Consider the following 19,994-nt stretch of genomic DNA (forward strand, 5'->3'; position numbering starts at 1 on the left):
ATATTGGTATAATAGGCATCACAGAAACTTGGTGGAATGAGGATAATCAATGGGATTTGTACCAGGGTACAAAATATATTGGAAGGACAGAACAGGTTGTACTGATGGGGGAGTGGCATTATATGTGAAAGAAAGCGTAGAATCAAATGAAGTAAAAACCTTAAATGAACCAAACTGTACAATAGAATCTTTATGGATAGTAATTTCATGCTCGAATAATAATAATATAGCAGTAAGGAGATATTACCGACCACCTGACCAGGATGGTGATAGTGACTGTGAAATGCTCAGGGAGATTAGAGAGGCTATTAAAATAAAAAACTCAATAATAATGGGGGATTTCAACTATCCTCATATTGACTGGATACATATCACCTCAGGAGAGGATGCAGAGATAAAGTTTCTTGACACCATAAATGACTGCTTCTTGGAGCAGCTGGTCCTGGAACCCACCAGAGGAGAGGCAATTCTTGATTTAGTCCTAAGTAGAGCATAGGACCAGGTCCAAGAGGTGAATATAGTTGGACCGCTTGGTAATAGTGACCATAGTATAATTAAATTTAACATCCCTGTGGAGGGGAAAACACCACTGCGGCCCAACGTTGTAGCATTTAATTTCAGTAAGGGGAACTACACAAAAATGAGGAGGATAGTTAAACAGAAATTAAAAGGTACAGCACCAAAAGTAAAATCCCTGAAAACTACATGGAAACTTTTTAAAGACACCATAATAGAGACTCAACTTAAATTTATATCCCCAAATTAAAAAACATAATAAGAGAACCAAAAAAGTGCCACCGTGGCTAAACAACAAAGTAAAAAAAGCAGTGAGAGGCAAAAAGGCATCCTTTAAAAAGTGGAAGTTAAATCCCAGTGAGGAAAATGGAGAGGAGCATAAACTCTGGCAAATGAAGTGTAAAAATATAATTAGGAAGGCCAAAAAATAATTTGAAGTACAACTAGCCAAAGACTCAAAAAGTAATAGCGAAATTTTTTAAGTACATCAGAAGCAGGCAGCCTGCTAAACAACCAGTGGGGCCACTGAATGATCGAGATGCTAAAGGAGCACTCGAGGACGATAAGGCCATTGCGGAGAAATGAAATGAATTCTTTGCATTGGTCTTCATAGCTGAGGATGAGAGGGAGATTCCCAAATCTGAGCCATTGTTTTTAGGTGACAGATCTGAGGAACTGTCCCAGATTGAGGTGCCGTTAGAGGAGGTTTTGGGGCAAATTGATAAACTAAACAGTAATAAGTCACCAGGACCAGATGGTATTCACCCAAGAGTTCTGAAGGAACTCTAATGTGAAATTGCAGAACTACTAACTGTAGTCTGTAACCTATCATTTAAATCAGCTTCTGTACCAAATGACTGGAGGCTAGCTAGTGTGATGCCAATTTTTAAAAAGGGCTCCAGAGCTGACCCCGGCAATTACAGGCCAGTAAGCCTGACTTCAGTACTGGGCAAATTGGTTGAAACTATTGTAAAGAACAACATTGTCAGACACAGATGAACATAATTTGTTGGGGATGAGTCAACATGGTTTTTGTAAAGGGAAATCATGCCTCAACAATCTACTAGAATTCTTTGAGGGGGTCAACAAGCATGTGGACAAGTGGGATCCAGTGGATATAGTGTATTTAGATTTTCAGAAAGCCTTTGACAAGGTCCCTCACCAAAGGCTCTTAAGCAAAGTAAGCAGTCATGGGATAAAAGGGAAGGTTCTCTCATGGATTGGTAACTGGTTAAAAGATAGGAAACAAAGGATACGAATAAATGGTCAGTTTTCAGAATGGAGAGAGGTAAATAGTGGTGTTCCCCAGGGGTCTGTACAAGGCCCAGTCCTATTTAACATATTCAGAAATGATCTGGAAGAAGGGGTAAACAGTGAGGTGGCAAAATTTGCAGATGATACAAAACTACTCAAGATAGTTAAGTCCCAGACAGACTGCAAAGGGCTACAAAAGGATCTCTCAAAACTGGGTGACTGGGCAACAAAATGGCAGACAAAATTCAATGTTGATAAATGCAAAGTAATGCACATTGGAAAACATAATCCCAACTACACATATAAAATGATGAGGTCTAAATTAGCTGTTACCACTCAAGAAAGAGATCTTGGAATCATTGTGGATAGTTCTCTGAAAACATCCACTCAATGTGCAGCGGCAGTCAAAAAAGTGAACAGAACATTGGGACTCATTAGGAAAGGGATAGATAATAAGACAGAAAATATCATATTGCCTCTATATAAATCCATGGTACGCCCACATCTTGAATACTGTGTGCAGATGTGGTTGCCTTATCTCAAAAAAGATATATTGGAATTGGAAAAGGTTCAGAAAAGGGCAACAAAAATGATTAGGGGTATGGAACGGCTTCCATAGGAGGAGAGCTTAATAAGACTGGGACTTTTCAGTTTAGAAAAGAGATGACTAAGAGGGGATATGACAGATGTCTATAAACTCATGACTGGTGTGGAGAAAGTGAATAAAGGAAGTGTTTTTACCCCTTCATGTAACACAAGAACCAGGGGTCACCCAGTGAAATTAATAGGCATCAGGTTTAAAACAAAAGGAAGTACTTCATGCAACGCACAGCCAACCTGTGGAACTCGTTGCCAGGGATGGTGTGAAGGCTAAAAGTATAACTGGGTTCCAAAAGGAATTAGATGTGTTCATGGAGGATAGGTCCATCAGAGGCTGCTAGCCAAGATGGTCTGGGATGTAACCCCGTGCTCTGGGTGTTCCTAAACCTCTGACTGCTAGAAACTGGGACTGGAAGAAGGGGGCATCACTAAAAATTGCCCTGTTCTGTTCATTCCCCCTGAAGCATCTGGCATTGGCCACCGTCGGAAGACAAGATGCTGGGCTAGATGGACCTTTGGTTTGACCCAGTATGGCTGTTCTTATGTTCCTATGACTGATACCCAGCTTCCTTTCTAGGGTGTCCACCCAGCATTCATAGGAGCACAGTATCCCTATTCTGTAACCACACCATCTCTGGCAGCTACAGCAGTGTCATTCCCCGGTGTGCCCGTCCCATCCATGACACAGATTGCAGTGCACCCGTACCATGCTGAGACAGGACTGTCACTGTCTTCCAACGTAGCAAGTGAGTATCTTGGCCCCCAGACGCTGTGTGTGTAGAAGTGTGGGTCATAGTCTTCCCAGCTTTATCCCAGACAGGACCCATGCATCTGGGACAGGACTATCACTGTTCAGAAATGTGCCCAGTGTGTGCATCGCAGCCCAGAGATGCACATGCAGAAGGAGGTTAGGTCCATGGTGGGGAAACACCTAATGCACCAATCAGAAGTAAACTAGCAAGTGGAACTTCAGTGTCGATCTGTTGAAGTTTCCGGAGTTTGACCCCTCAGACTGAATTGAGGCAGACACCTGCTAGCAGTCTGACTCCAGATAACTGGATGAGCTTTATTTCTCTCTCCTCCTGTCTGCAGTCCTTCAAGTAAGGGAAGGCATGTGTGACATTTATGGTGCTGTGAGGTCAGCTTCCAAGAGGTACTTGGAGCAGGAGGCAGCAAAACTTCTGCCACAGAGACTTCCAAAGCCTTCATCATCTTCGTGAGAGCTTGGAAATGGTCTTGCCCCAAACGCACGTCCTTAGGGGAGAGAGTTGTGTCAGCAGGAGTACTTCAGAGACAGTCTCTTAGTGACTCTGCAATGCTGCAGTTTGGCTGGAGTTCAGCCAGTGTGCAGTGTTGGGAACAGCTGCTGTGTGTGACTATCAGTGACCTGCTCCTGTGGGGCATGGCTCTGGCAGGAGATAGCTGGACCTGGGCTGAATTACACCATCACTTTCTACGAGAGCAGTATTGCATTTGGAAGTGGGCTGGTTCTTACTGTAAGTGCTCCCAACCAATAGAGTTCTGGAAGAGCCAGCACAGTGGGGCATTTGCTAGACATGTTGTCCTCCCTCCCATCCAGACGCTCAGGGAAAAGGGGCTTTTCTTTCTGCTTTTTTTAACTGATGTAAAAATGACTAGAAAAACCTTGGAGGTCTCAGGAACTTAAAACTCCCCAGGTCTGCTCAGCCCAGCACCTTTACTTTCAGCTTCAGACTTCAGCTGTGTAGTGGTTGTGACTCTCAGCTTAGCAAAGCCGTTGCCGTTCTCTTCCCTGATGTGCTGGAGCCAGCAGGCTGTTTGCTCATCCTAGGGTAATGTAAATGAATACAAACTGCCCCCTCTCTGACTGCCAGGATGTGACTTACATGAGTTTGGATTCTCTTGCAGTTTACATACTCTCTAGTTTTTAAAACACTGTTTCCAATGCCTGGATACCGTTCAGAAAGTGCTTACCCATGTGATGGTGTCTAGCTCTGGGTGATGCTCAGCACACCCGTAGGGGTCAGTCTCTCTGGCTTGCCTTGGCAGGGAATTTCAATTAGCTTTGTAATTTGTGTTTCCCACACCTTTCTGTCTGCTTGTGTGATGAGGTCAGACAGATCTGGTCATGAGACACACACTGTCTCTTGGGGAGTGTGCATCTGACACGTGCTCATCTCTTAACTAACGTACACAGCGACAGAGAGCATATTTTGAAAAAAAAACGTGAATGAGATGAAATGAGAATATAGACTCCTCCCCAGGCTGACTTGCTTAGCCAGATGGATGTAGTTGCATATAGGGAGGCTGTGAAATAATGGCATCTACTCTGAAGCTGTGAGGCATGGCACAACTCTCCCTATTAATGCCCTTCTCTGGGGGAAATTCAGATCAGCTTTGATCCCTTGCCTGAGTCCACCTTATTGACTCACTTAATGTTAAGATTGTACATGCACAAATTAAGTCACATAACATACCAGATTCTACCATGTGTACTTGGGGAGACGTCCCTCTCAATTCCTTCTCTGCCCTCAGAGCTTTTTTAGAGGTTTTCCCACTGTTGTTTGAGTATTGGTGCAGCTTTACTGCTGCTGGCTCTGGTGGAAGCTCTGCTGTCATCTCCATGGTCAGAGCTATAAAAGCACCAGTGGCTGGTCTACAATAGGACGCTCGCCATACTGAGCTTTGTTGGAGTCACAGCGATGCTACAGCGACACTGCAGATGTAGCTGAGGGAGGGGGAGTGGACCCCACCTCACCTACTGTTCCACCCTTCTTAATAGTGTTCCTTCTGAATGACTGTCCCAGCCAGTTCTCAGTGGAGAACTCAGCTGAGGTACCCTGGGCAGAGGCCCACCTCCTTGGGCAAGTCACCAGCAGAGGTGTTACTTAAGTAAAGGCACTGGAGTCAGCAGCTCTTGTGACTCATGCTGCCCTCTCTGTTCACCCGAGTTGCCCACTGTTCACACAGACATTGGTCTGAAACGTCATTTCAGTTTTCCTCAAGCCCAAGTTGCAAAGAAATCAGACGGTGTATATTAATGAGCCCTAGTGTCTGTAGTACATGGTGTGCAGAGTGGGGCAGGAATGCATGCAAACTGACCCTCTTTAGGAGACTCAGTCCCTGTTTGTTAAGCAAAATATGGATCTTATTTTCACTCTGCCTTGCAGCCCAGCTTTTTCCAGTCCATTTAAAAGGTGTCTCTGCTGTTCTCCACCAGTATGATTGCAGCTTTCAAATGGGGCAGTTAGCAGGATGGCATGGGCGGAGAAAGGGGTGCATGGGTCATGAGGGAGGTGGTAAGTTAAGAACCTTTTCCTAGGCTTGATTGTATGTCCTAATGCTGCTGTTTCTTCTCTCCAGTAGGGAGTGTCCATGCGGGATCGACATTCCCAGCAATTCCGGGGGCTTCCTTGACGGCTCTTTCCTCGCAGCCCAACTCCCTTGTTACAGGGGGCTTTCCTTCAGAGGATGAACAGCACAGTCAGCCTGTGAGCCCCCAGGGTCTGCAGTACCTCCACTCTGCCTACCGAGTTGGTAAGGACAGCCAATCGTGGCTCCCATGGCCCTTTCGAGAGGGCTGCAGGAGGCTCTCACCGCTGTATGGCAATTCCCTGCTGCACCAGTCTGGTGATGATGGGACCATCATCCCCTGAGGAAGACTTGTTCACTGTCACATTTTGATTCTGAGGTGTAGAGGCAAAGCAATTTCAGACTGTCCAGTATCTCTGCTGAGCACTGTCAGTCTACTGTAACTATGCAGACAGGGAAGGGTAGATAGACATGCAGTGGGGAAACAGTCCAATAATCCAGCAAATGAATGTTCAGGAGTTTGGGTAGGTTATGAAGGGGATGAATGAAATACAGCTCTGCAGGCAAATGAGTGTTCAGCAGCCATGCAGGAGACTGGGATTCAGTTTCTGCTGCTCCTAGCAGAGCTTTTAAGCTATGGCCATGCCTCCAGTTCTCTCTCTCCCTGGGCCACACGCACACAAGCACACATATGCATTCCTGGGCAAACTGGCTACAAGACTCTAAATAATCCCCCAGAAACCCTCTCTGGACTGTCTGGCCTGGGGGTGTTGGAACCCCAGGGCCTGTGACCGGTCACAAATCATATTAATGTATATGGTGCTGTAAATTTTACAAACACATTCCTGGAAGGTGTCTACTGCAAGACAGGGACGACAGACACAGGACAGTAGGTTGGGGCAGGGAGAGCCAGGGTAAATCTGGGGTGAGAAGCTGGAAGGGAAGGGTGCCTGGAAGAGAAGTGGCTTTTCAGGAGTGCTCTGAGGGAGGAGAAGATGCTCATCAGCCAGTAACAGGGGGAGGAGTTCGCGTGATTGCACATCTATTCCACTTCAGGGGTGCACATGCCCCATGCACTAGCATCAGAGATTTTTCCTTTAGCGGTACCTGTCCATGTGGCGCATACGCTCTTGACAGCCTCATGCTGCTGCGCCATGGTATAAAGGGCAAAGCTGCCCCCAACCCCTGTCAAGTCCTTCTTACCGCCTGTGATGGTTGTCGGCGCTGTCTACCTTGCTACTGCAAGTGTTCTCCCTGTCTGAGTGTTTATATTGGGTGTCATTTTTTTTTACTAGTAGGTTTCCTTGTTTTTCAAGCTGGCGTATTAAATGCTTACTACGGTTCCTGCCTGTTTGGGGTACCAACGCCCCATCCCGGGGCATGCATCAATCCCCAGGCTTCAAACCTTGTGATGGAAGCAAGAAGCCAGTGCCAGTCCGTGACCTGTGCTCCAGAGAAGCTCACACTGGGGACAGGTGCCAAATCTTCAGGGACTTTAGGTCTAGAACTGAAAAGTCGGACTAAAACACCTTCGTATGGAGGCAGCTCAGCACCTACCCTCATCCTTCCTGTTTTGGGTGGTGAGGCACCAACCTCCTCTGCTTTGGGTAGGAGCGCTCCTCCTGTCATGGCAGAGTCTCGATGCTTAACTTCTTCTCTGGTAATGAAGAAGCAGCACTGAAGACTGCACTGAGGGACATGTTGTCTAGGAGATCATGGTCCCTAGCACTACAGTCCAATGAACAAGCTGGGAAGGAGGATAGTGTGTGTGTGCTTGGTGCCAAGGCACTCCCCAGTCCAGACAGCTCCGGCACTGGTATGGGTGCCTTTGAGACCGACCTCTGAGGAATGCTGTTCCGTGGTATCGTCATCTTTGGCTCTCCCAGTGCTGTCAATGCTTGAGGCATGTGCTGCAACAAGCCATCTGCCGAGTCTCTTGGTGCCAGCTATGCTGGTGGTTCAAGAGACATCTCATCCGGTTTTGAGTGATTCTTGCATGTATTTGCCGGTTACAAGAATTCAGTACCTGGTATGGCAGGCACTTCTGGACACTCTGGTACCCCCTCGTACAGTACTGTCGAGATGCAGGCAGGGAAAGATTTCCCTGATGCTGTCCTCTCCGGACTCCTCGCACCAAGAGGCTCCACACCTCCTTGGTCGGATGACTCAGGATTGTTGTCCGAGTCAGAAATTGGGTTTTATGTGTTGCGGCCACATCACGTAAGCCATCATTCTCCTCCAAGAGGTTTTCACCTCAGGTATCCAGCAGAACCTCCGTGTTGGTTGGCCAGTAGGGAGCCACTCTGTGGCCTTATCAGTGGCTCTCTTGGAACCTATGGGGTTTTCCCCCTGCCTCCAGATTGTCTATGAACCCTCCCTCCTCTGCATCCTCCAGCAGATGTCATGAAGCTGCATGGCAAGAGCTGCAGGAAGCAGCTTCCAGTACCGAGCTTGGTACTGAACATGGGTAGTCTGCCCCAGTGACTCCCCCTTTGGAGGAATTGGGGGAAGCTCTACCTCAGCTAGCCTTGGGCGCATTCTCCTGATTGCTCCATGAGGCAGTAGCATCCGGTGTTTCCTCACCTCCCCCAAACAATTACAGGACCCACCAGGGTCTCTTAAAGAGGGTGCCTTCCTCCCGAGATATCCCAGTCTCCTGCATGGCTGCTGAATGCTTGTTTGCTTCAAGGAATAAAGGGAAAAGTTACAGGAGGGTGTCACCTGTGCCTCTTTCGTTCGCCGTGAACTCATCCAGACAGCCTGGGAACACCAAACAGTTAGTTTGACATTCTCATCAAGGACAGTTTGCCAGTTTCTCCTACCCTGGTGTTTTCCGACACGCTAGCCTGCTTCCTAAGTGATTAGTCCCACATCCAAAGCCTCACGCAGCCAATGAGGAGAGGCGGCTGCACGCTCTAGATGTCAGGCACACCCTGGTGTTCTACCTGGAACGCACCAAGCCCTTCCGCAGATCGACCCAGCTCTTTATTGCGATAGCACAAGGATTAAGGGCCTTCTGGTGTCCTGTCAGAGGATTTCAAATTGGATCACCACCTGCATCCGTACTTGTTACGAGTTGATGCAGGCTGTGCCTCCACCGACAGTGAAGGCTCACTCAGCTAGGGCGCACGCATCTTCCGCTGCCTTCCTGACACACGTCCCTATCCAGACCATCTGCAAGGCCATGACGTGGTCTTTGGTACACTCGTTCACAGCGCATTATGCCATCACCCAGCAAGCCAGAGATGTCACTGGATTTGGCAGAACTGTGTTGCAATTGACACGTCCATGAACTCCGAACCTGCCTTCGATGATACTGCTTGGGAGTCATCTACAATGGAATGGACATGAGCAAGCACTCGAAGAAGAAAAGACAGTTACTAACCTTTCGTAACTGTTGTTCTTCAAGATATGTTGCTCATGTCCATTCCATGACCCGCCCTCCTTCTCCACTGTCGTAGTTCCGGCAAGAAGGAACCAAGAGAGGAAGGAGCCAGCAGTGCTTCTTATACCAGAGTGTTCGTGCGCCACTCCATAAGGCGCCAGAGCCGGTCCCCTACGGATGCCACTGAGGAAAAAACTTCAGACACTGATGCATGTGGCGAGCATGCACACCTAACATGGAATGGACATGAGCAACATATCTCGAAGAACAACATTTACGAAAGGTAACTGTCTTTTCTTACAGATAACACTGCAGTGATGATCTGTGTGAACAGAGCGTGGGGTTCCGTCATCGCTTCTGGGTCAAGAAGCAATATTGCTTTGGAAGTTTTGCATCAACAGCTCAATCCACCTCAAAGCCACCTGCCTTCTGGGTGTCCAGAAGAGTCTGGCAGACCTGTTGAGAATATCATGTACCAGTCACCATGAGTGGCCTCTCCACCCAGATAGAGTCCGACACATTTTCCAACCCTGGGGTGTTCCCCACATAAACCTGTTTGCAATTCGACGACACATCAGCTTTGTTCATGAGGGGGTCGTAGTTTGGGGTCTCTGATGGACACTTCTCTGTAGTCCTGGAAAGACAATCTAATGTATGCATACCTTTGTTTCAGCTCTACCCTGGGTGCTGTTAAAAACCAAACACAGCCATGCTTGCATTATACTCAGTAGCACCTCCGTGCCCTCGCTATCACTGATTTTCCACACTGCTGACCCTCTCTACCAGGGTTCCACTGATACTACTGCCAGACCTGGACCTGATGTCACAGGACCACGGTCACCTCCTTCATCCCAACCTGGAGGCCCTTCACCTTACGGACTGGATGCTCCATGGTTAACACCTCAGGAAGAGTTCTGTTCAAGGGATGTGCAAAATGTCCTCTGGAATAGTAGAAAATCTTCTCCTAAGTACACTTACCTCTTGAAGGGGAAAAGATTCTCCCTCTGGTCTCAGCAAAAAGGTGTTTCTTTGTTCCAGTCTCCAATACAACATGTACTGGACTATTTGTTATACCTGCAACAGCAAATTCTGGCCATTAGTTCCATCAGGGTGCACCTAGTAGCTCTCTCTACTTTCTGATGTCCAATTGGTAATCGCTTGCTTCTTTGCAGCCCCATGTCACTTGGGTTTCTGAAGGATCTGGATCATTTGTATCCCCAAGTAGATGACCTGATGCCCCCCTTGGGATTTAAACCTGGGTCCACCCTTTGAACCACGGGCTACCTATTTGTTACTTCATCTGTCAATGAAAGTAGCCTTTTTGATCGGAAATATGTCTCCAAGGAGAGTAGGAGAATTGAGAACCCTGTGTCTGACTCACCGTATACAGTCTTCTACAAGGTCAAGGTATACCGTTGCCCTTGTCCGAAATGTCTCACCGAGGTAGCTTCTCACCTTCACTTCAATCAGGCAATATACTTATCAACTTCCTTCCCTAAGCCTCATACTCCTAAGGAGAGACTCCACACACTGGATGTTAGGAGAGTGTTGCAGTTTTAGCTGGATACGATTAATCTGTTCAGGTCATCCTCACAGTTGTTTATGGTGATTGCAGAAAAGATGAAAGGTCTTCCAGTTTCATCCCAAAGAATCTCGTTGTGGGTTTCCTCCTGTATATGTTTGTGCTACGACATGCCCAGTGCAGCACCACCGAACTGGGTTCTAGCACATTCAACCAGATCTCACACAGCCTCTGGATCCTTTCTAGCTTAAGTGCCCATTCTGGACATTGGTGGAGCTGCAACTTGGTCTTCAATACATATGCTTGCTTTTCATTGTGCCTTCTCTCAACGCTATAGAAATGGTTCCAGATTTGGATGTAGATCTTCAGTGATTATTCAGATAGACTTTGATCCCACCTCCTGGTTGAATGGTGTGTGACTCCCCTGAAGTGGAATAGACGTGTGGAATCACTCGAAGAAGAAAAACGGGAGCCGTTGCACGTGTCCATTCCACAACCTGTCCTCCTTCCTCTCTCTATTGGTGGAGCCCTGTGCAGATACAAAATTTGTATCTGTATCCTATCCGCAAAAATGACCTGCAGATAGCCGCAGATTTACAGGGTTTTAGACATATAATTTGGATCTGCATTCCGCAGAAATGGCCCACGGATGCAGATATCTGTCGCTATAAAGCGGATAGCTGTGGATTTGCAGAGCTCTATCTATTGGAGTCTGTCCAGTAAGAAGGAACTGAGGGGACTCGGGTCGGGGGCAACTCTGTCCTTTATGTCATTGCGGAGCAGTGTGAGCGGAGGGTACACCTGCTGCCCCGACAGGTACTGCTAAGGGAAAAATCTCTGGTGCTAGTGCACTGGGCGCACACACCTGAAGTAGAATGGACATGTGCAACACATCTCCTAGGTTAGTAACCGTTTTCTGGTTGCAGACACAGAGGCAGGATGATGATAGGCACCGAGTAGAAGTGGTAAAAGAGAGCACTGAAGCGTGAGTAGGGGGAATGGGGTGGATCCCTGTAGGTGAGGACAAGGAGCTTGAAGTGGATGCTGTTTAAGTGATAAGCCACTGAGAGGATGGGGAAGGCTGCAGCTAGGAAAAGGAGTGACCAGAATGGAAAAGCTGAAATGACGGAAGTGTGGGCATTGCAGCATAACTGCATGGTCTGTCTCTTGCAGCTGAATGTGCTGCTTTAGATTGTCTGTTACTGCCGGACCACTGTGTCCAGTTCTGGTGTCCGCAGCTCAGGAAGGGTTAGCTGGAGAGGGTTCAGAGCAGAGCTACGAGTACGATTAAAAGGCTGGAAAACGTGCTCAATCTGGTTAGCTTAACGAAAAGAAAATTAAGGGGTGACCTGATATGTCTAGAAGTACCTACATGGACAACAAATACTGGATAATGGGCTCGTCAGTCCAGCAGACAAAAGTATAGTAATGACCAAAGGCTGGAAGATGAAGCTAGACAAATTTGAGACTGGAAGGAAGGCACAGATTTTTAAGAGTGAGAGTAATTAACTTTTGGCACAGCTTACCCCGGGGTGTGGTAGATTCTCCATCACTGGCGATTTTTAAGTCAAGATTGGACGTTTTTCTAAAAAACATGGTCTAGTTCAAACAGGAATTAGTTTGGGGAAATCCTGTGGCCTGTGTTATGCAGGAGGTCAGACTGTCCCTTCTGGCTGTGTGAGCTCTGAGTCCATGAACAAAGGGGAACCAATAGCAATGCTATTGGGATGTGCTGCTAGGATTCCGAACTGCCAGCTCACCTAGCAAAACATTTGGGGCCCTGCATGCAACCAGAACTGCCAAGAGCACTAATGAAGTCCCTTTGCAGCCCCAGTGAGCTGTTTGCTATGCAGAGATTTCCAGCCTGGGATTGGTGTGGGGTTGCTAGCTGCCCTTCAGCTCCACCTGTGTTAGCTGTCTTCAAGGTGTGCACTTTATCTCCTGGGGAGCTGTTTGCTGCTCTGTATGCAGTGGGGATCTGCTCTGTATGCAATGATGGTGGAGCTATGTCGGTCCCAGGATATTGGAGAGGCAAGGTGGGTGAGGTGATCTCTTTTATTGGCTCAACTTCTGCTGGTGAGAGAGACAAGCTTTCAAGCTTACACAGAGCAGTTCCTCAGGTTTGGGAAATGTACTCATTGGATCTGATGTCAGCCTAGGCGACAGTATAGAGCTAAGTCAGCTGGATAGGGGAAGAATCTCCATGGGGCCAGGGTGCCTCTTCCTTGCTTGGTTGGAATGCTGTTTGACTCTGACTGCCCCATTCCCGCAGGGATGCTGGCACTGGAGATGCTTGGCCGGAGAGCTCACAATGACCATCCAAACAACTTCTCCCGCAGCCCACCCTACACAGAGGATGTGAAATGGCTTCTGGGGTTAGCTGCCAAGCTAGGTAAGGAGCTGGGGAGCTCTCTGGCCCTTGCATGCAGGGTTCTGTGCCCTGGAGGAAGGCCCTGTTTTCTTATCTCCTAGGGCAGAATCAGTGGTCCTCAGAATTGAACAACTGCACCAGGACAGAGTTGGTTGGGTCCACTTCTGCCTCCGTTCCCTGGGGTGTTTGGGAGAATCCCAGCTCCCCTCAGCCCATTCGATGGTGGCCTCTTTGGATTCTGTAGCAGGTTAAGGATGAAATTCCAAGGTGCTGCATGAGCACATGGAGTTGGACAGGACACAGTGCTCCAATAATGTTATTTATTGGCATTTTCAACGGCCTCTAGGGGTTGCAGTCCAGGCCACAGACCTAAGACACCCTGTGCCACCCCTGCCTTTCCTGGTATTCATGCCCTCTGAGACCCTCTGTAATGATAAATGACTGACTCACCAGGAGAACTGTGTGGAGAAAGGTAAATTCCATTTCACTGAGGATTTGAAATTGAAATTCTATGTGAAAGGGAATGGAGCCCAGGGGCAGGTGGATTGCACTAGAGCTGTGGACCCTGGAAGCCCTGGGTCGCCAGCCCTGGGACCATGGAAGCCTGGGAACCCCACATGCAGGCAGGCAGGAAACCCTGTCTGGTTTCTTTGGTAGTTCAGCAAAAATGGGACCATCTCCACAAAACATTCTGATTTTGCCAACTGGCAGATTGCAACAAAACACTGTTCCATCAGGATTTCTGAACAGCACGTTTATCTCCAGTTCTATTTCCCCAGCCCTCTTTGGTCTGGTCTGAACAGCAAATTTCTGATTCTCCCACTTAGCCACCCCCGGAAGCTGGAAGAGCAGACCTAGACGACAGTGCTCGAGGCCCAGCTACACTTGGGCTTCCACTGTTAGTGTCGCTGTGGAGCTGCACTGGTCGTAGTGCAGTGGTGGAAACTCCAAAATTGTCCAGTTTTACGAAGGACTTAATGTTGTGTGTCCTTGTGTCCCAGGAGGGAAAGCAGAGGGAATGGAAATGGAATATACTGTCCTCTTGCTGGCTAAGTGTCTTGGTGGTTGGATGATCCCCCCCCCAATGCACAGTTTCCTTTCATGTTCCTTTAAAGGGATGTCAGTTGGGAGCAATGCCATCTCTCCTCACCCCTGATAGATACCTATGAGTGTGAACTCTTGTCCCCTGGAGTGGGGTTGTGTTTCCTGGTCTCTGCCTCTGCCTCGTATGGGAAGTGCAGCTTCAGATGCTGGTCTCTCCGACTGGAGCCAGTGCTGCCACCTTGGGAGCTGATTGATTTCTCATGGGTTGGTTTCTCCTCTCTCCTTAGAATCATAGAATATCAGGTTTGGAAGGGAAGTCAGGAGGTCATCTAGTCCAACCCCCTGCTCAAAGCAGGACCCATCCCCAACTAAATCATCCCAGCCAGGGCTTTGTCAAGCCTGACCTTAAAAACTTCTAAGGAAGGAGATTCCACCACCTCCCTAGGTAATGCATTCCAATGTTTCACCACCCTCCTAGTGAAAAAGTTTTTCCTAATATCCAACCTAAACCTCCCCCACTGCAACTTGAGACCATTACTCCTCGTTCTGTCATGTGCTACCACTGAGAACAGTCTAGATCCATCCATTCTTGACATCCTGTTGCTCTTTTCCCCCCTTTCTTGTGCAGGTGTAAACTATGTACATCAGTTCTGCGTTGGCGCAGCCAAGGGGGTGCTGAGCCCTTTCGTGCTGCAGGAGATCATCATGGAAGCGCTGCAAAGGCTCAACCCTGCCCATGTCCACAACCACCTGCGCACTCCAGCCTTCCACCAGCTGGTGCAGCGGTGCCAGCAGGCATACATGCAGGTAGGGTTCTGCCTGACCCATGCTTCCAAAAGCTGCCAGGCTAGTTTCTCTGCAGCTGCAGGCACTGCTCTGGCGCAGGGAGGGAGTGGAATCCATTGCTGCTCTGACTGGGCTGATCTGTCTAGCTTTCTGAACTGGTGCATCACATAGGAAATCTCTTCCCAGCACGGAGAGACTGTCTCCAAAGCACGCCACAATATCCATTCTTCCCCTCCCTGTCCCACCTGCACCTGCCAGCTGGAATGTTTGCCTCAAGGTGCCTGCTCCTGTCTCCAGCCCTGTGGAGGAGCATCTTACCCCATTGCTCCATGCACCCTGCTCCTTTTGTTGTTCTCTTCCTTCCCCGCTTCTTCCTGCCTCCAAGTTCTACCTTATTTTTCACTCTTGCATCCTCTTTTCCCCACTCCCACTCCAGGTTTTCTCCCCACATCTCCTGCCCAACCTGGCTGCCACTCTCCCTCTGTTTGGGTCTCCTCTTACCATTTGTAGCCCCCCTTCTTCAGGTTTCCAGACCCCTTTCTATCCTTCACCCCTTCTCCCGCACTCCCATTTACAGATGTGTAGAGGAGGCAGACTGGCCAGTGGCCCGGGGTTTATTGAAAACAGGACAAATCCCAGTTTGTGGCCAGCTGGGATACCAGGGCTGTACCTCCAAGCCAGGGCAGTCCTGGCAAAAATGGCCAGGAGACCAATCCACACACCTGTTGCTCTCTGAATAAATTATCAGAGGGGTGAGGACACTGATCTAATGTCTCTGTTAAATATACTAACCTGCCACCTAGAGGCTGTTTGGTGTAACAGATCTCTGTGTGAGAACTACCGAAGCTTGGCTTGAAGTTTTTTTGCAAAATACGTGAAAGGAACACCATCCCATGCACTGGGCCAACAGCACTGGGGCCTCAGCCAAGAGACTGGTGGGGTGACTGATTCAGGCCCCTGAAGCAGAAAACTTGGAGTTACCCTGCAGCAACTCAAAAGGGATAGCTTCCCATGCCCTGGTAGCTGCGGAAAGGAGGTGTGGAGCAGACACCATGAACGTGCTGGGGAGGATGGAACAATAAATGGCCCTTGTGTGTAACCTGCAGAATGCATGTGGCCTGGTGGAGGAGCTGACTTGGGTGGGAGGGATTTCCTTATCCCCTCGGCATTTTCTGTGCGGCACTCTGATAGGTTCTCTCCTTCAGGGACTTTGTAGTAGCTGCCTGTTGCAGTGTAAGGTGGGAGACCTGGCTTTTCATTCAGTGTCCCCATTGGTTTCCCTGGGGTGTGAGGCATAGCACTGTCATCTGTTGTGGTAGCTATCCTGCTGGTCAGAGCCTCTGAGTCTTGGTGCTGCTCTTGGTAACCCTTATTGCAGAATCCTGTGATGTTTCATCTTGGGAGCAATTGAGCCCTGCGCTGAGCACTTCACAGCCAGTGTTAAGGTGGAGAGAGCAGACACCTTAATGCTGTCTCCTTGTCCCCCCAGTACATCCACCACCGGTCGATCCACCTCACCCCAGCTGACTACGATGACTTTGTGAACGCCATCCGCAGCGCCAGAAGCGCCTTCTGCTTGACTCCCATGGGCATGATGCAGTTCAACGATATCCTCCAGAACCTAAAGCGCAGCAAGCAGACCAAGGAGCTGTGGCAAAGGGTCTCTCTGGAAATGACCACCTTCTCCCCGTGACAGCAGGCAGAACGCTACAGACTTGCAGACCTCCACCCTGGGTAGCTTTAGTTCCAATCACACCATCGTTCCTTATGGTGTCTTTTTTATTTTAGTTTTAACTTGTTGGAAACCACTGATCTGATGTATTTATACCGTGACATTCCTCTCCAGCGCCACCGCATAGCAGTGCTCAGCTTCACTTGCTCTTCCTCCTACCCCCCGCAGGCCACGGCCTTCGTAAGGGGTGGGAAATGAGAAGCAGTGGAGCTGGTTTCCCTGCGGTGTATCCTTGATTTCGCCCCGTGCCCCCGAGGCTGTCCCACGAGCGGTTTGCAGTGTGTGTGCGCGCGTGTTTGAGGGCTGGGAGAGTTTGTCTTCAAACAAATATTTATTTTGGCATTTATAAATGTGTAAACTTCTTTTTTTGTATGGGCTTCTCTCTCTTCACACGCCAGCTTCTGTCAGGGAGGCTGGGGCCGCGCTCTGCAGAGCCAGAGCTCCCAGGCCATTCCTCACAGCACCACCTGCTGAGAGAAGCTGAGACTGGAGTAGCAGGGAGCTTCTCGCTGCCCAGCCACCTCCACAATTGCCTGAAGCAGCTTCTGATAGGAGAGGCTGGGGCTTGGACAGTCGTGCACCGGGACGGTGCTCAGCTGCCTGGAGGCCTGGCTGAGCTGCTGGGGCTCTTTCCCAGGAGTGTTCCTGCCTGGGCACTGCTGGCTCCGTACGATGTTCTGAGTTGTACAATCGTGTTCCTTTGGCTGGGGTATTACTCTCCTGTAATCAATTTCTTATCCCTTGTCTCTTCTCATTTCCTGATTAAACACTCGTTTTTCTTAGACTGATTCCCTCTTCTCTCGGCTCTGGTGGATCAGTGATAGCTCTTGAAAGGCTCACAAGTAGCTGTCGCATTTGGGCGAATCCAGGCTGGTAGAGGTGGGTGTCGGGGTCCACTTTCAGTAAAACTATGGCAGGTTGGCACAGCGCTGGAGGAGGACTTTTCGCCAAACCGTTCAATAGACAGCACCTGGCCTATCTATCGGAGGCCGGGGAGTTCCTTCTCAAGTCTCATGGCTGAGCGTAAAAGGAGTGGGGATTCCCGTGTGTTCTTGCTTAACATTCACTGGCCACCAGGTTTCCTCATCAAGGCTTGAATGCCAAGGCTCCTGTTTTGTTAATTTATTAGTGAACGATAGAATAAGTGGCTCTTACTGTACATAGAGCGTCACGTCTACAAAGTCCCGTACCAGCTACTCTCCCTTAACTGCACCTAACCTTTATATGGTATGTAGTGAAAAATATTACCTCTCTGCTCAGTTTGAAGAGATGCTCAGCTGAATAAGTGGGCGAGATTGTGATGGACATGCTACAGAATGTTCATTTGAGAAAACATTTCTTTTTATATCAAGGAAATGTTAAGAGTTGCTGCCATATTAAAAATATCCTTTCATGTGTTACTGCTGGCCCCTCAGATCATTAAACCTGAAAGGAAATCAAGAATCTCCTGCACTTTTCACTAGTTATGCATTTTGCTCTTCATTCGCCTTGGCCAGTACTGACAGAGTGTCGCTCTCTGGTTCTTGCTGCGTTTGGGCTTCGAGTGCCATCGGGGAATGTTTTAATAAAGTCATAGATTTTTAAAGCCAGAAGGGACCATCTTGAGTGCTGGAGAATCTACCGCATTCCTTCGTAAGTTGTTCCAGTGGCTATTTATTCTCATTTGAAGTGGATGAGAACGGCTTAAGTTCGGTGGTAATGCTTGTTGGCTAGAGGCCACAAAGGTACAACTGATCCCTCCCCTTGCTCCTTTCTTTGGATCACCTGGCTGTCTCCATTTTCAGCACTACAGATAACTTGAGTCAAACCCAGTGGTCAGTTATGCAGCACCACCCGTTACCTTTTACAGTGCCAGTCTCGCAGCGTACTTGAGTGGATAGCCAGGGTACTGAAAGCTCCAGGGCTCATCATTCATGTGCTCCAAGGCAGAAGTGCTCCATTACAGTCGTGGGTCATAGTATATGATCGTTACCCCCACCCCCCACCCCCACCAACTGGAGACCAATGGCAGATTTGTCATAATAGTCCTTGCTGAGAGGCCAGTTAGGCAGGGGCATCATTTCAGATTGGAGCTGGGGGGATTTTAACCATGATTCCATAGCAATTAGTTGACAGGAGCCCTGTATCTAATTCCTATCCAAAAGAAAGAAAATTAAATATTAGACCCACTCAGCTCTAATACTAACATGTTCCGACATCTTGCGGCAAGTCACTTAAAGGACACTGGTTGGGTGTAAAATTTTGTTGTATATTCTTTCTTTTTTACTGACTCTGTAGAGAGAGAGAGAGAGACCCCCCATCAGGATTCCTGGATTCTGTCTCAGCTCTTGGAGGGGTCTAGTGGGTTACAGCCGGGGAGGGGGACAGCTACATCTGGGTTCTATTAAAGAACATCTGAATGGCTATACTGGGTAAACCAATGAGCCACCTAGCCCAATATCCTGTCTTCCGACAGTGGCCAATGCCAGGTGCCCCAGAGGGAATGAGCAGAACAGGTAATCATCAAGTGATCCATCCTGTCACCCACTCCCAGCTTCTGGCAAACAGAGGCTAGGGACACCATCCCTGCCCCCATCCTGGCTAATAGGCATTGATGGACCTATCCTCCATGAACTTATCAGAACGCTGTTATAGTTTTGACCTTCACAACATCCCTGGCAAAGAGTTCCAGAGGGTGACTGTGACGAAATACTTCGTTTTGTTTGTTTTAAATCTGCTACCTATTAATTTCATTTGATGACCCCTAGTTCTTGTGTTATGTGAAGGAGTAAATAATATTTCCTTAGTCAATTTTTCTACACCATGATTTTATAGACCTCTATCATGCCCCACACTTAGTCATCTCTTTTCCCACCTGAAAGTCCTGTCTTTTAATCTCTTCTCATATGGAAGCCGTTCCATCCCCCTGATCATTTCTTGTTGCCCTCTTCCAGTCTCTTTTTTTGAGATGGGGGTGACCACATCTGCACGCAGTATTGAAGCTGTGGGCGTACCATGGATTTATATAGAGGCAATATATTTTCTGTCTTATTATCTATCCCTTTCCAATATTCAGTGAGCTTTTGATGCCCGCTGCACATTGAGTGGATGTTTTCAGAGAACTATCCACAATGACTCCAAGATCTCTTTCTTGAGTGGTAACAGCTAATTTAAACTTTCTCATTTTGTATGTACAGTAGGGATTATGTTTTTCCAATGTGCATTACTTTGCATTTATCAACATGAATTTCATCTGCCATTTTGTTGGCCAGTCACCCAGTTTTCTGAGATCCTTTTGTAGCTCTTTGCAGTCTGTCTGGGACTTAAATATCATCTGCAAATTTTGCCACCTCAGATTACCCTTTTTTCCAGATCATTTATAACGGTCTCAGTACAGACCCCTGGGGAACACCACTATTTTCTGCTCTCCATTCTTACCATTTATTCCTACCCTATCTTTTAACTGGAGTGTCTGGCAATGCTTTCAGGCTCATCTGAGCGTTAATTTAATAAT

General features: G+C 48.2%; 1 protein-coding gene across 4 annotated transcripts in view; it reads left to right on the forward strand.

The window, feature by feature from the left end:
* ZSWIM8 (zinc finger SWIM-type containing 8) overlaps positions 1-17,283 on the forward strand; it is a 138,833-nt gene extending 121,550 nt beyond the window's left edge. For 3 of the 4 annotated variants that reach the window (XM_027829784.3, XM_037903658.2, XM_037903659.2), the window contains 5 exons: positions 2,948-3,116; positions 5,713-5,886; positions 12,841-12,960; positions 14,612-14,790; positions 16,259-17,283. In XM_027829784.3, coding sequence (XP_027685585.2) covers positions 2,948-3,116; positions 5,713-5,886; positions 12,841-12,960; positions 14,612-14,790; positions 16,259-16,462 — 846 coding nt within the window. In that variant the 3' untranslated portion in view covers positions 16,463-17,283. The remainder of the gene's footprint in view (positions 1-2,947; positions 3,117-5,712; positions 5,887-12,840; positions 12,961-14,611; positions 14,791-16,258) is intronic. The other variant, XM_037903657.2, reaches the window with a different exon arrangement.
* The last annotated feature ends 2,711 nt before the right edge of the window (positions 17,284-19,994 follow it).

The sequence above is a fragment of the Chelonia mydas genome, chromosome 7 (genome assembly GCF_015237465.2).
Source record: "Chelonia mydas isolate rCheMyd1 chromosome 7, rCheMyd1.pri.v2, whole genome shotgun sequence".
Classification (NCBI taxonomy): domain Eukaryota; kingdom Metazoa; phylum Chordata; order Testudines; family Cheloniidae; genus Chelonia; species Chelonia mydas.